At 54.1% G+C, this 12,784-nt stretch overlaps 6 protein-coding genes across 6 annotated transcripts; 1 reads left to right on the plus strand and 5 right to left on the minus strand.

Moving 5' to 3' along the window:
* Window positions 1–334: 334 nt before the first annotated feature.
* ASPACDRAFT_114847 (proline dehydrogenase family protein) lies at window positions 335–2,217 on the minus strand. The gene is made up of 2 exons (XM_020195839.1): window positions 1,469–2,217; window positions 335–1,385 (listed from the first exon to the last, which is right to left on the minus strand). The coding sequence occupies exons 1-2, from the start codon at window positions 2,047–2,049 to the stop codon at window positions 536–538; spliced, it is 1,431 nt and encodes a 476-aa protein (XP_020058508.1). The 5' UTR covers window positions 2,050–2,217; the 3' UTR covers window positions 335–535.
* A 1,158-nt stretch (window positions 2,218–3,375) lies between these two features.
* ASPACDRAFT_76596 (copper acquisition factor BIM1-like domain-containing protein) lies at window positions 3,376–4,843 on the minus strand. Its single transcript, XM_020204731.1, has 3 exons — window positions 4,195–4,843; window positions 3,818–4,131; window positions 3,376–3,758 (listed from the first exon to the last, which is right to left on the minus strand). Exons 1-3 carry the CDS (start codon window positions 4,406–4,408, stop codon window positions 3,555–3,557), a joined length of 732 nt encoding a protein of 243 aa, XP_020058509.1. The 5' UTR covers window positions 4,409–4,843; the 3' UTR covers window positions 3,376–3,554.
* An 869-nt stretch (window positions 4,844–5,712) lies between these two features.
* On the plus strand, window positions 5,713–7,294 carry ASPACDRAFT_40990 (WD repeat protein; the record flags this gene model as incomplete). The annotated part of the gene is made up of 6 exons (XM_020200860.1): window positions 5,713–6,016; window positions 6,227–6,338; window positions 6,429–6,495; window positions 6,564–6,904; window positions 6,961–7,087; window positions 7,142–7,294. 6 exons carry the CDS (start codon window positions 5,713–5,715, stop codon window positions 7,292–7,294), a joined length of 1,104 nt encoding a protein of 367 aa, XP_020058510.1.
* A 113-nt stretch (window positions 7,295–7,407) lies between these two features.
* Window positions 7,408–8,240, minus strand: ASPACDRAFT_1854161 (type 1 glutamine amidotransferase domain-containing protein). The gene has a single exon (XM_020197365.1). The coding sequence runs from the start codon at window positions 8,192–8,194 to the stop codon at window positions 7,436–7,438; it is 759 nt and encodes a 252-aa protein (XP_020058511.1). The 5' UTR covers window positions 8,195–8,240; the 3' UTR covers window positions 7,408–7,435.
* Window positions 8,241–8,699: 459 nt separating this feature from the next.
* On the minus strand, window positions 8,700–9,485 carry ASPACDRAFT_1854162 (uncharacterized protein; the record flags this gene model as incomplete). The annotated part of the gene is made up of 3 exons (XM_020197366.1): window positions 8,700–9,045; window positions 9,162–9,229; window positions 9,317–9,485. 3 exons carry the CDS (start codon window positions 9,483–9,485, stop codon window positions 8,998–9,000), a joined length of 285 nt encoding a protein of 94 aa, XP_020058512.1. The 3' UTR covers window positions 8,700–8,997.
* Window positions 9,486–10,195: 710 nt separating this feature from the next.
* Window positions 10,196–12,510, minus strand: pfa4 (putative palmitoyltransferase with autoacylation activity Pfa4). The gene is made up of 5 exons (XM_020195840.1): window positions 12,006–12,510; window positions 11,690–11,861; window positions 11,287–11,583; window positions 11,116–11,194; window positions 10,196–11,030 (listed from the first exon to the last, which is right to left on the minus strand). Exons 1-5 carry the CDS (start codon window positions 12,413–12,415, stop codon window positions 10,636–10,638), a joined length of 1,353 nt encoding a protein of 450 aa, XP_020058513.1. The 5' UTR covers window positions 12,416–12,510; the 3' UTR covers window positions 10,196–10,635.
* Between the last annotated feature and the right edge of the window lie 274 nt (window positions 12,511–12,784).

The following is a 12,784-nucleotide window of genomic DNA, read 5'->3' on the forward strand; positions in this document are numbered from 1 at the left end:
CTAGATTGGCCCTGGCCTTATCGATTGCCTACTTTGGCGCTGACTCAAAAAGCCGGCCCCTGACACGGCGAAACTAACGTCTACGTCCGGATCCGCCCATGCACCAAATAAGGCTGAGAGAGATGTATATCTCAATTGGGCCAGCCGCATGGGTCCCCAGTTCTCCTGTCTATGTAAGGCTCAACGAGCAAGCCCGAGTTGGTCGAAGGTAGGTAGGTAATTCGGGTGGAATACGGCGGATGCTATGTTCAATCCCAACAACAATGTTCTCAACCAACGACCAAGAATAAACGATACGACTACGAAGAACAACCCAGAAGACCAAAGGAGTAGTATCGAATCTTGATCTCATTTCAAGTCACCAACAAGAAGCTAAGGAAGTTTTAATGCTAACGCCATCTAAAATGCAATGAGACGCTCAGGGACTCAGACCGGAACCAGACAGTAGAAAAGGACGCCAATATTCTCAACACGCAAAATAGAAAAGGATATAATCCGCAAAAAAACAAGAAAGCACAGTCAAAATCGTGAAGCATCAGTTGCGCAGACCGAAAGCCCGACGCGCCCGACGTCTCAACTCCCCCATCATCGCCTCCTGGGACTGCTTGGTGCGGCCGACGGCCTCGGTGTTCTCGACCGCGCGACGCATCAGGAATCCCATGCACTCCTTGACGGTACCCCAGGTCAACAGCTTGTAGACGTTGGGGGACTCAGTGGCAGCGGCGCCCTCCCCACCGGGGAATCCCTGGAGGAGCTCGCAGCTGACCTCATCGGCCATACCCTGCAGCTGGGCGTAACTCAGATCCACGCCCTGGGACTCGCCGGTGGCGGCCTGCTTCATGCGGATGGCGTGGGCCTTGCGGACGGAATCGCGGTTGTGGGTGGCGATGATCACGTTCAGCGGGGGCAGCTGCTCGGTGTGCTTGTCGGAGGCCGGGCGGAGCATCGCGTTGTAGCGGCGGGTCAGCAGCGCCTCGACCACCCCGTCGTAGCACGCGTCCGTGTCCTCCTTGACGTCCCAGATCAGCTGCCGCGGCTCCGTCTTCAGGTACGCGCCGCGCACCAGCTTGACGCCGGCGGTGAAGCCGTTCTCGCGGGCAAACTCCAGGTGGCGGGCGATCGTGGCGGGCGTCGACTTCAGGTAGGCCTGGTAGGTGTTGAAGAAGATGGCCTTGCCCGGGGTGCGCGCGTTGCAGTACTTCTGGTACCGCAGCGCCCAGTTCTCGATCCCGTGCTGCACGGCCTGCTCCTCGGCGTCGACGAGCAGGCGCGCGTTGCGCGCAATCGCCAGGTCGCAGACTTGCTTGATGGCTTTGTCCATCTGCTCCGAGGGGTCGGATTTGTTTTGCAGGTAGTGGAGGACTTGGTGGCCCATTCCAGTCCATCTTTTTTGGAGGGGGGAATTGGTTAGCTTAGCTTCACGGGGTTGATCTTGGGGATTTGGGGCAAGACGGAAAGGGGAGCATACTTGAGAGCCACGAAATCACCCTCCTGGGCCATGTCCACCGTCTTCAGGGTGCCGTCCAGCCAGGTCTGGATCTCCTCGCGGGCGAGCTGCTCATCGAACGGGTCGACCTGTCCCTCGCCGACCAGGACCTCGCGCGCGTAGCCCAGCAGCACGCCCCGGTAGCCCAGCGACTTGATGTCGCGGATGGAGCGCTGCACCTCAACCTTGTTCTCTCCGGCATTGAACTGCTTGTAGATGGTGTGCTTGACGACGGCGTTCAGGAGCGGGTTGCGGGCCACGTCCAACAGGGCGGACTTGGGGTGGGCCAGCGTCGACAGGGCGAAGATGCATGGTTTCAGGAGCAGCGACGAGGAGGAGACGGAGAGGATGACGAGCGAGCGGAGGACGGTCGACAGCGGCAGCTTGGCCAACGGAGTGGAGGAGGAGGTGCTTTGCAGAGACGCGGAAACCTGGTGTTGCAGGGTGGTGGTGGAGGAGGCGGGCGAGGCGACGACGGACGACTTTGCGTTGCTGGTCCGGCTGACATAGCGGCGGCCGGGGGCGCTGGCGAGCGCCCGCATCGGGCGGCGAGCGGCCTTCATTGTGTTGTTTATCGATAAGGTGGAGGGTGGTAGAGTAATGTATGGTCTGGTTAGAGGATGGATGAGGATGTATGAGAGAGAAAGAGGGACAGTTTCTAGTGTGTAAAATAGTCTAGAGATGAGAGACCAGAAGTCGTACTTGAGAAAGAAGAAATTTAATTCTTTGTCGTCCTACAGTCCTGTATAGATAGTTCTCTGGGAACTGATAAAGGGAAGGGGGGAAGGGGAATCCGCTCCAGTAGCCGGTGGAAACCGGGCGGTCTTCCTTGCCGGTCGCCGCATTACTTCTTCTTACATTATTACTATATCGACCGAGATCTATGAAGTGGCAGCAGCTGTAGCAGCTGCAGCTCCAAACCCAATGCCGGTTCTACCCATTTCTTATTATTCAGAAGCAGACTAGGGGGCGGCAGCTGGACACATGACTACTCTTATTGAGTTATGAGTATGCGGACGTACATCTACAATTGCCCCCTCGTGATCCCCTCGTGATGTCAACCCGCTACGGGGGGCATTTCTTTTCCATTTTAAGGAGCAAATTGCTCAACTTGGTGGAACTTATGTCATGAACCGGTGGCAAATTCCAAGGACCGTGAATCGGATCAGGTCCAATGAACACATTCTCAATCTTTGATGAACCTCCCCCTCTTCCTCCCCTGGTGCATTTCATTGATTCAACATTGACGTCTCGAAAAGTGCTTGATGCGTTAATGCATGGGAGGCAAACTCCAATGCCCCAATCTACACAGTACATCTACCATGTAATCTGTATGGATCGGCAGCGATAAGCTGATAAAAGTCGATAAGGAGTCCGCCGGTGGACGGGCCGGTTGGTTCAACTGCCCCACCGGAGTTCAAGTGGCTGAACCGGCCCGGTTAAGCGAGCTCGACAGAGAAAAAAAAGCCAGGCACGTGCCCCGCTGGTTGCAAAGGCGGTTGATTCTCGGGGTATCGGAGACCGGGGTTGTTATCCATCTTATCGGGGGAACAGCATGCCTGAGGCAACATGCAATAAGGAGGGCTTACTTTGGAGGTGTTGCCATTCGACGAGAACGCATGCACATAGATTCAACGTGTCGGTTGTTTGCCACTACGATTAGGTTTCCCGAAGCGTTACGCCTGAGAACAGCCTCCGGCCTTGATCCGGTCAACCGCGGAAGCATCTCCGCGACATCGCCGACGGTCTCGAGCTGACTTCACGAGATCGCCTCGTTTGTTGACTCGCTAGCTTCGCTACGTCTTCCCATGGTGTACGCGATAGTCCGAGCATTGGGCTCACTAGTGATACGCGACATTGTCTACTGACTTCATCAATGGTATTTAGTCGTACAAATGACAAGGATGTACACGAGGTCTTCGTATAGTCGTCAATGCCAAAATAGCAGGCAGATTATGCATTCATGCAACCAACGTTCAGAACTAAAGAAAAAAAGCTAGTCGCAGCTGAGGGTATGACAAAATAGGTGAACACGAGAAAGAACAAATGCTAATTAGGGCTCAATTCGTTATAAGATCCATGCTCCCAGGGCCATCGCCAGCAGCACCGAGACGATTGGCGCCTGGCTAGGGCCATGCAGTGGAGCGGCGCTAGTCGCCGTTAATGAGCTCGAGGCGAAGACATATTTGAATCCGATGTCCGACGAGTTGAAGCAGTTGTCCTTGGTCACCTCGGCGACCTCGTCGTCTTCGGCGAAGGTGATATCCACGCACTAGGGTCAGACACGATAAGCGGGTGAATCGAAGACAAATCAATGCTGAAAATACTCACGTCGTACAGAGAGGCACCGTGTTTGGCCACCTCGACAATCTGGATGGTGGCGTTGTCGCCCACCTTGGGGCTGATATCGGCGGGCAAGGGCACCTGCGGCAGACAGATCGTGCCCGGATACGGGTTGTTGCTGGGGCCCGTGATCTCGAAGACGGGGACCATCGGAAGACTCATGTTGTCAGGGACCGTCCCCAGGCCCATGTTGATATACATGAAGGCCGTCGAGTGACCCTGGAACCAGCCGGGCTGAAGAGCGATCGCGCCTCCGTTGACGGGCCATTTGGTACGGTTCGTCGACGTAGGCATCCCACCACCTGAACAGTTGTATTAGCGATGGAAGATGCTTGGCAAAAAAAAGAGCAGGTTGTCAAGCATACAAGGATAGATCCATTGCATCCCATAGGGATAGACGTATGAGCCGTTCTCCCATCCAACACCCAATCCGTTCGTCTGCTGCACCGTGCCGTTGGTGTGCAGGTTGTTGCCACGATAACCGGGGTAGGTGATGATACTGTGGGCGTTCGCCAGACTGAGTGAAAGCAGCGTGATCGCTGCGATACACCGCGATATCGACATCTCGAAGGAATTCATGTTGTCTCAGTTGGGAGTGCGAGCCGCGAAGGGGCGCCAAGGTCAAAAAGGAGGAGAAGTGAGCAAAGCGGCAAACAACTGCAGACCAAGAGATCTATACGCTCCAGTCAAAGCTTGCCAGCAGCTCTTCCGAAGGTTGCAGTCCCAGCGACTGAAGGAAGCGGTTCAGTTCGGGAGCAGGAATGATAATCATTGAAACACAAGCCACCATGAATCAGGAGGGTTGGCGGGAGTTTTTGAGTGCCAGACTGAGGGCATGGGCAGTTCCTGCGATGGCGCTTGCATGGTGAGGATGGCGGGGACTGCAGGTCCAGTCTGACGAGTCAAATCGCAGAGCACGATGTGATGACGCCCGCAGCGACGACCATCCAGGGTCACTGTTCAGGTGGAAGGCTGTCCAGTCTGGAGAGCCGGAGGCCATGCGTTGCACCCGAGAGGCGGAGAGAGACAGTGACTGGGAGCTTGGGATTGGTTTATAACTCGGTCCAAGACACGGGCCTGCAAGAGGCATCACGTTGGCCAGGTTAGAGATGGCGTTCTGGGATGTCATTCGTGGAGGCGTGAGGTTGGTAGCGCCCGGATCGGAGGCTAGAAGAGGAGAAATGCGGGCGCTATTGGGCCTGGGCGCTTAGAGATCGACTGCCAAAGGTGTGACAAGAATAACCATGTCACCAGCACTGCAGTCTGTAGTATGTAGCAACCTTAGCGTCAATGTGAACAATTGTGAAGCAGCATTCACAGGTCAGGTTCGGTAGGAATTGGTCTTTTGGCCTGGTTAACCAGGCAGCCAGGCTTCCCCGCTTCAACATCCACAGCGGATCACACAGCTCGGCGTGAGATTATTTATCCCTTCTACCAAGCTCAAGCTACATAGAAGCTATTGGCTGCTGTAAATATGTTAAATAAATAACAGAGAATTTATCCATTAACAGAAGAATAGCCGACCAGTCACAGTATCGTCACGTGATACGCGATGCTATAATGCAGTCACATGACCAACTTGGCTGCTACTATGGAGCAATGCGTGCTGATAGATCGGAACTCATCTCGTTCAGAAATCCTCAATCCGCCTTGAGACATTAGATCCGGGGATGGTTCACAACTCTGTTCTCTAGCTGTTCTTTAACACTATGAAGAAAGGAGTCCAATCCGATGAAGCTGCAAGAAGCACACCCACACAAACAGTGCAAACACGGACCACTGTTATACCGCCTTCCATGACGAACCGGAAGATTTCAGATCCATCGCAAAAGATCTACTCAACGAAGTATAGAAGAAGAACTGCTTAAAATATCTGTCTAACCATGCACACGCTTCAGGCGACGGCTTTATCGTCACTGTCCCTGGCCGAAGGCCACTACATCTACTCCATTGCCGCAGCAGGTCCCGGGTCATTCGCCGTAATCTCATCGGACGACTCGCTGCGGGTTTTCAGTGCGGATGGCCTCAGCCATTCATCCATAGTCACCCCGAGTGCCCACGAGGTGGTGACCTCGCTAAGAACCTACGATGCGGGCCAGCAGCTTCTGGCCACCGCGGGACGAGATGGCAAGGTCAAGGTCTGGGACTTGCGCAGTGGGAAGAAGCCCGCCGTAGAAATGCAACCCTGTAAGTTGTTTTTTCTCTTATGTATCTACGGTGGTCGTTTTTCTTTCCCCTTTTAGCTTGGTGTCAGATGGTGCTGGAGAAACTCTCTTGGATAAACGTGAGAAGCCACGAGGTGTCTGGCTCAGTCTGTGTAATGAGTAATGCGGGGGAACCAAGTATTGTCTGTTATGCATTGCAAGTGTTCGCTTACCCTTGTCGTCGTCGCGATAGCAATCCAGGCTCCCGTACTTTCCATTGCGTGCTCTCCGCAAACCCATGATATTGCTGCAGGAACCGAGCTTGTTGCCTCGAATTACGGACAGCAAGCCGTGGTCGCCTTTTGGTAAGTGCGCCAAGCATAAGACTTTGTGTTTGGGAAGACATCTGCGGATGGCATCGTTGGACTAGGTTCGCAGCACACTAACAGCATCAGGGACATCCGATCGGCGAATCAACCCCGATTGGAATATGTGGAAAGTCACAACGACGATGTGACCGAGGTTAGTGGCCGGCCGCGTTGGGTGCTGATTATTATCCTTTGTTTTTCACCTGCTAAATTGCCCGGCAGCTCCAATATCACCCCACCCGTAGCCACATCGCACTCTCCGGCAGTACGGACGGGCTGGTAAACATTTACGATACTACCATCACTGATGAGGATGAGGCGTTGGTGCAAGTCATCAACCACGGCTCCGTGCACCATGCCGGGTTCCTGGACGAGAACACCGTCTATGCCCTCAGTCATGATGAGGATTTCGCAATTCATCCCACGACCAATCCGGATGACCAGACCTCGGAGGGCGCTGAGCCCATACAGTTCAATGACTTGCGACAACCGCTCCACTGCGAATACATTGTGCAACTGTGCCAGAACAGTCAGGGCCAGTACATCGCCGCAGGCAACAAGATGTATGCATACCCACCCTCCCCGACGCGTGCAATTAGATTTGAGCTAACTTCAACAGCGAGCAACGGTTGGACCTGGTCCCACTTGTGTCCTCCCCATCGTGGCAATTCGATCAGAACAACTCGTGGCGTCTTCCAGGCGCTCACGGCGAAGAGGTCATCCGGTCGGTTTACGTGGATGAGCAGGTAAATGATCTTCCCACGAAACTCCGTTGCCGTGTCAACTAACGCAGTGTCTAGTCCCAGTCCGTTTTGACCTGCGGTGAGGACGGGTGTGTCCGTGTCTGGAAGCCAGAGGATGGGGATTCGACAACGCAGGCGGACGGCTCGGCCAAGGGAACGCGACAGAAGGAGAAACGATCCAAGAACAAAGATAGATTCAAGCCTTACTAGACTCATGAAACACGCATCTTACATGAGATTGTCTTACCGGACCTCATATCAACCCTTTTTCACACGCAGAAAGACGCATGTGTCATCATATCATCATTACAATAATCATTAATAGGTACAACACTCAACACAAGCCAGCCCTCAAACACTGAGCATCTTCAAAAACCGCTGGCCCAACTCATCCGCCGCCATGGGGTTACCCCCCGACACCAATTCGCGATGGAGGGTGGTGTACCCGACCTTCTCCGACAAGCCCGTCTCCATGATGGCCCCTTCCTCCTTCAACCGCGACTCGACCTTCTCAATCTCCCCACCGAGCAGCGTCTCCATCGCCTTCTCCTCCACATCACTCCACGAGGTGATATGATACCCCTTGTACACAAAGTCCCCGTCCCCGGCAAACTTGGTACTCAGCAACGCATACGGCCCGTGGCAGATCACCGCCGTCGGCTTGTTCTCCCGGTGGAAGAACCGCAGGATCCGGCCGAGGTCCGGGTTGTCGCCGAGATCCGCCAGCGGCGCGTGGCCGCCGGGGATGAACACGCCGGCGAACGAGGCCAGCTCCTCGTCGCTGATGCTGGCGAGCGGGCGCGGCCGACTGAACCCGTTCTCGCGCTTCATGCGCTCGATGAGCGCGTTCTCGCGCCGGCGCTCGTAGAAGTTGCCCGCGAAGGCCAGCAGCGACTCGCTGTTGGGGTCCGGGACGGGCTCCTCGCCTTTGGGCGAGGCGAAGGTGACCTCGTGGCCGGCGTCGAGGAGCTTCTGGAGGGGCTTGGCGAGCTCCATGAGGAAGAAGCCCGAGGGCTGGTCGACGGTTTGGCCGGCGTCGGCGCCGGAGGTCTTCTTTAGGGGGAAGGACTTGGCGTCGCTGAGGACGATGAGAACTTTTTTGGTGGGCATTTTGAATCGTAGTGCTGTGGTGATATTGGTTGTAGGTTGTAGATACTTGAGGGATAGTTTGGTAGAGTATCGGAGGTGTCCATAGTGTGCGGTATTAAGTATTGGTGATTTTTGAGGGTTCGGTGGGGATGACATCCCGATGACGTACGGTACACCCATCTCAATAATCCTCCAACGCAGTCACTCTTACGTTACTGTCAGGTACATTAGCCCTACATGATTAATCATTAGACATAGCAGCTCACGACATTGAGAAGTGATTTGTTGGATTTATCCCAAGAGATGCTTACAGCATGATGTTTGTTCCCTACCAAACACGACCTTGGAGCTATCCCGCAACGCCCAGATGCAGTTCCCCTCTCTGCTTATCGAAATTACAACTCACCAACCACCTCGAAGGAATTGAAGACCAAACATATAAAAGCATACCTGAATGACTCTTGTTAGATGTAAAAAGTTCAGAAGTTGAAGGACTTCAATAAAGCTTTTTATTTTAAGGGTCGTTGAATTCCAGCAATATGAAAGTCGATTATTTCACCAAGTTGTATTTCAATTGGCCGGTCAAGGGAATCCCTAACCCTCACAAGTAGTAGCCTGTTCTCTTAAAGTTCCTCATACCTTAGTCGAATCGATCCATCAACTTATCCAAGCAGCATCCTTAACCGAACTTTTATACCACACTATTCATCGCCCCCCTTCCAATGATCACCCAATTCACACCCGACACTATTTATCACAGCCCCCATCCCCAGAAATCCACAACCACAACCACAGCCACCATGCCACACCAAATAAAAACCCATCTAATCATCCTCCAACACTCCATCCGCCGTACAGATAAACTTCGGGCCCTGAATGCCCCACGAACCCCCGAATTAGCATCATGTCTTTCCGTATTATCTCCTCTCTCCTCCAACAGATTGACCCCCCCCCCCCTTCCCCCTACAAAACCGACGGATAAACTTACAATAGTATAACAACACTTCACCCCCAAGCCATTAGGACACTTGGCTGCCGGCTCGGTGAGTTGTTGGCCTGTACGATCGCCATCAGGTTAGCCTCGCTTTCTCTCCAAGACACATGGCAATTCTGCGAAGAAATAGGGGAATACGGGAAGCATACAGTTATTCCCCTCCACCGCCAGGCTGGTCACCGCCGACGGCGTGTAGCTGTCGCAGCAGTAGGGGTGCTGCAGCATGCCCGTCTTGTCCTGCGCGAAGGGGCAGTATTCGATCAGTTCGGCGGCGGCGAGGGTAGCGGTTAGGGTGAGGAGGAGGGTTTTGAGATGCATCTTGAAGGATTTTGGGGGTTGTTGTGTGTCAAAATGGAATTGTTGGGAGGGAGATGGATGGCGTGACTTTCGTGCGCTTTGTCAGGTTGGATTTTGTTGGAAGGTTGGAGATGGATGCTGTGGCGCTGGGTATGGTATTTGAGGAATTTCTAGGTGGAGATAGGGTTTTGGATCAAGAAGGGAGGAAGGGAGGGAACGAGGAGGGGGGGGGGGGTGCATGTCGCTGGGGGGATGCGGATGCGTGCGCGTTTTGAGTCAAGATGCGCGTGTTGGATGTAGGTACGCGCGCGCTCATACATCTCCAAATACATCAGTGCTACTGGGTTGGTTTGTTGTTAGGGGTTTTTGCTGGGAAAGTATCCCTTGCGTGGGAAGGTTTGAGGCGTAGCATTGCGGAGGTTCCTTGAGACAGGCTGGTATGTTTTGTATTTTGATGAGGGAAGGGGGTTCATTCCGCTTTGGCTGGGGGAAAGAAGATACCTTTCTAAACAATTGTTGTCTTTTTCATGTGGAGATATAATATGAGGATTTCGTTGAAGTGTAAGTATAACCTCGGGACGGTGGAGGCAGAAGATACTGAAGATAGCGGTATACGCTACAGGCAATACCTGGTCCATCCAGCTGCGTACGTGGTATGTGAGACATGACTAAGTAGCGAGTTGGAAACACAGATGATGGTTGGTATTATAGACTGAAAGTGTGATCATTGTGACAGTGTTCATAATCTCATGCTTCAAGACATACCCCTACCCAAGACACTGTGTTAAAGATGATTTGTATAGTAAACAACTGTACACAGTCTATTCGGCCGTCAAGGTCCGAGCTGTAGCCTAGACTTATCGCTACCTACCGTCCGAACACATCCTCCGAGTTATTGCTGAGGGTTCCTTTTCCGGGCCGTCGGTTGGCCTGGATCAAACCTCGGATTTACCGAGCCACCAAATCTGTGAACTTCTCGGACTACTCTCCTACTCGCCGCTACCGACCAGCACAATACCACACCCCCGAATTCCCCAGGAGACCTCAAGCTCTATCGCTACTGTATTGTATGCCTCATCCCATAAGCTATGTGATATCAACTCCCATCCTCAGCAAAACACATTGGTCAAGTGCATCCACTCCCCCTCATACACACATCCAAACCAACCCATCAAGAATACCCCCTCTGCGCCATCAGAACCGCCAACGGGATATCCTCCTCATCGTAGAACTCGACCTCCTCCTCGACCCCAAAGTCCCTGAGCCGGTCGCCGTCGGCATTGCGCCAGCCTTCCTCCCCGTCGTCTGAAACTGCGTCCTCGGGCTCGCTGCTGCCGCTGTTGTCGCTGTTGCTGGCGTCGGAGTCGCTGGGTGTCTCCTGGTTTCGGACAGAATGGGTGCGGTCGAAGCGTTGGTGGAAGCGCTTGCGGCGGAGGATCTTCTGGGGTGTCCCTGTTCCCGATGACGAGGCGGCCAGAAGGCCGTTTTCTGGCGCTGCACCTGCTGCTGCGGGAGCAGTCCAGGGGATGCGGTCTGGGTCGGGCGGGGGCCAGGTTGTGTTTGGATCTGGGGTTTGTTAGAGCCATCGTTTATGATCGAGTGCTGTGCTTCTAGCCGTCTCTGGCAAAAGGCTAGGGAATGGGGAACGAACCTTCAAACCCGTTGACCTCGAACTCCAACCCCGATCTCCGGTCGAGGGTTCTCGCTAGTGGCCAGAACCAGCTTAGAATCTGTACCATCAACCATATAATTAGCATCAAACCACCACCTCGCGCATTCCTCCTCCCCCAATCTCTACGCTCCGGAGGGAAAAGAAACATACATTTGCCGACCCCATTCCCTGCCTCAAATTCCCCCACACCCCAACATCATACGGAAACTCCTGGCGCTTGATCCGCACCCGCACACCCCCCGGCCCCTGCAGATACCCGCCGAAATGCCTCGCGCGCCGCAGCAACGTCTGGTGGCGTTCGATCTCCCACTCCTCGATAGTGGTGGTGTTCAGGGCGAGAGCCCACACCGTGCGCACCAGCAGAATGAACAGCATGAACACCGTCAGGCTGTTGACGACCAGCAGCACGAAGAGGTGCGCGAGCTGGAGGGCGGTGGGGCCTAGATACTGTGTCCCACAACACCCAAGATTGCAGAGTTAGTCCAAGACCTTGCCATTTGGGGGTTTTTTTTTCTGCTCTGCTAGTAGCCGGAAAACGAGGGGGTTAACGAACACTAGGCCTCGCCCTCTCACGCCACACCAGCCCCGCGCGCTCCACCAGCACGGCCTCCAGATACCCCATCCCGACCACCGCGTAGAACAAGAACCGCACGAAGTGCGGCACCGTGAAGTGCGACACGCAGTTGGCGGTCCACGGGCAGTGGTGGTCCATTTTGGGGATGCATCTGCATTTTGCCCCAAGATGTAATACTCCGGTTAGCGAGCGGCCATCAATACGTAAGGAAAATTAGAAATACCATCACAACCCACTCCCCCATCGTCTTGGCCGTGATGTTTCTAGGAAAAGGCTGAGGGAAAGGGCTTCAAACCTCTGACACGTCCGACAATGATGCGCCCGCGGCGGCTTATACGCTTCGCATTTGCGGCACCATCGGCCGCCTCCGTTACTGACAGCTCCATTCGGCGGGGATTTGCGCGCCTGCTGCTGCTGCTGCTGCTGCTGCTGCTGCTGCTGACGATCCTCTGGGGCAGCAGCCGCTGCGGGCTTCCAATCGCTCGGCACCCGACCCGGGTCTACAGTGCAGGTCCGATAGTAGCAGATCCAGATACATCCCGCCAGCAGGTTCAGCCGCCAGCATTCCGCGCGGCGCAGCGGGGCGGGCTCGAAGTGGTTGAGGAGGTACTGCGAGCTATACGCCAGAAAGCTTATGAGGGTGGCGACGGCCGGGGTGGCCAGTCTAGAGAGGGAGAATGATGGTGATGAAGAAGGGGTGGGCATAGTGGTTGGTTCATGACATTTTTGTTGTTCTTGGTTATTTTTTTCTGGTTCGGGGTAAGAAGATAAGAGCGAAGAGGAACTACAGTAAAGGGGAGGGATGATCGGTTGGCTGATACGCTAATCTTGGGGTAGCTTGTTTGCATTGTTTGTTTGCTTGGATTGGGGTTGGTTGGTTGGTGTTTGGATTGTTTGTTTTGTGGGTTGCTTGATATGCAGAACTGGGATGACATCATGGCAAGCTTATCTGAAATGGCCATTCTTGCTAACAAGACATCAAATTGCTATAACGCAGGCTGATGGAGGTCAAGTGAATTTAAGAGTCATTCCAAATGTAATCATCAATTACTCATACTCAGAATGAGCTATATT

This window comes from Aspergillus aculeatus (assembly GCF_001890905.1).
Source record: "Aspergillus aculeatus ATCC 16872 unplaced genomic scaffold ASPACscaffold_4, whole genome shotgun sequence".
Taxonomy (NCBI): Eukaryota; Fungi; Ascomycota; class Eurotiomycetes; order Eurotiales; family Aspergillaceae; genus Aspergillus; species Aspergillus aculeatus.

Excerpts from the sequence above, each read along its gene's own strand:
- ASPACDRAFT_114847 (XM_020195839.1), bottom strand. The coding sequence starts at position 2,049 with ATGAAGGCCGCTCGCCGCCCGATGCGGGCGCTCGCCAGCGCCCCCGGC. Across the intron at positions 1,386-1,468 it reads GGTGATTTCGTGGCTCTCAA|ATGGACTGGAATGGGCCACC; the intron begins GTATGCTCCCCT and ends CCTCCAAAAAAG.
- pfa4 (XM_020195840.1), bottom strand. The coding sequence starts at position 12,415 with ATGCCCACCCCTTCTTCATCACCATCATTCTCCCTCTCTAGACTGGCC. Across the intron at positions 11,862-12,005 it reads CATTGTCGGACGTGTCAGAG|ATGCATCCCCAAAATGGACC; the intron begins GTTTGAAGCCCT and ends GGCAAAATGCAG. Across the intron at positions 11,031-11,115 it reads CGAGGTCAACGGGTTTGAAG|ATCCAAACACAACCTGGCCC; the intron begins GTTCGTTCCCCA and ends AACAAACCCCAG.
- ASPACDRAFT_1854161 (XM_020197365.1), bottom strand. The coding sequence starts at position 8,194 with ATGCCCACCAAAAAAGTTCTCATCGTCCTCAGCGACGCCAAGTCCTTC.
- ASPACDRAFT_76596 (XM_020204731.1), bottom strand. The coding sequence starts at position 4,408 with ATGAATTCCTTCGAGATGTCGATATCGCGGTGTATCGCAGCGATCACG. Across the intron at positions 4,132-4,194 it reads GATGCAATGGATCTATCCTT|GTGGTGGGATGCCTACGTCG; the intron begins GTATGCTTGACA and ends ACAACTGTTCAG. Across the intron at positions 3,759-3,817 it reads ACGGTGCCTCTCTGTACGAC|TGCGTGGATATCACCTTCGC; the intron begins GTGAGTATTTTC and ends GTCTGACCCTAG.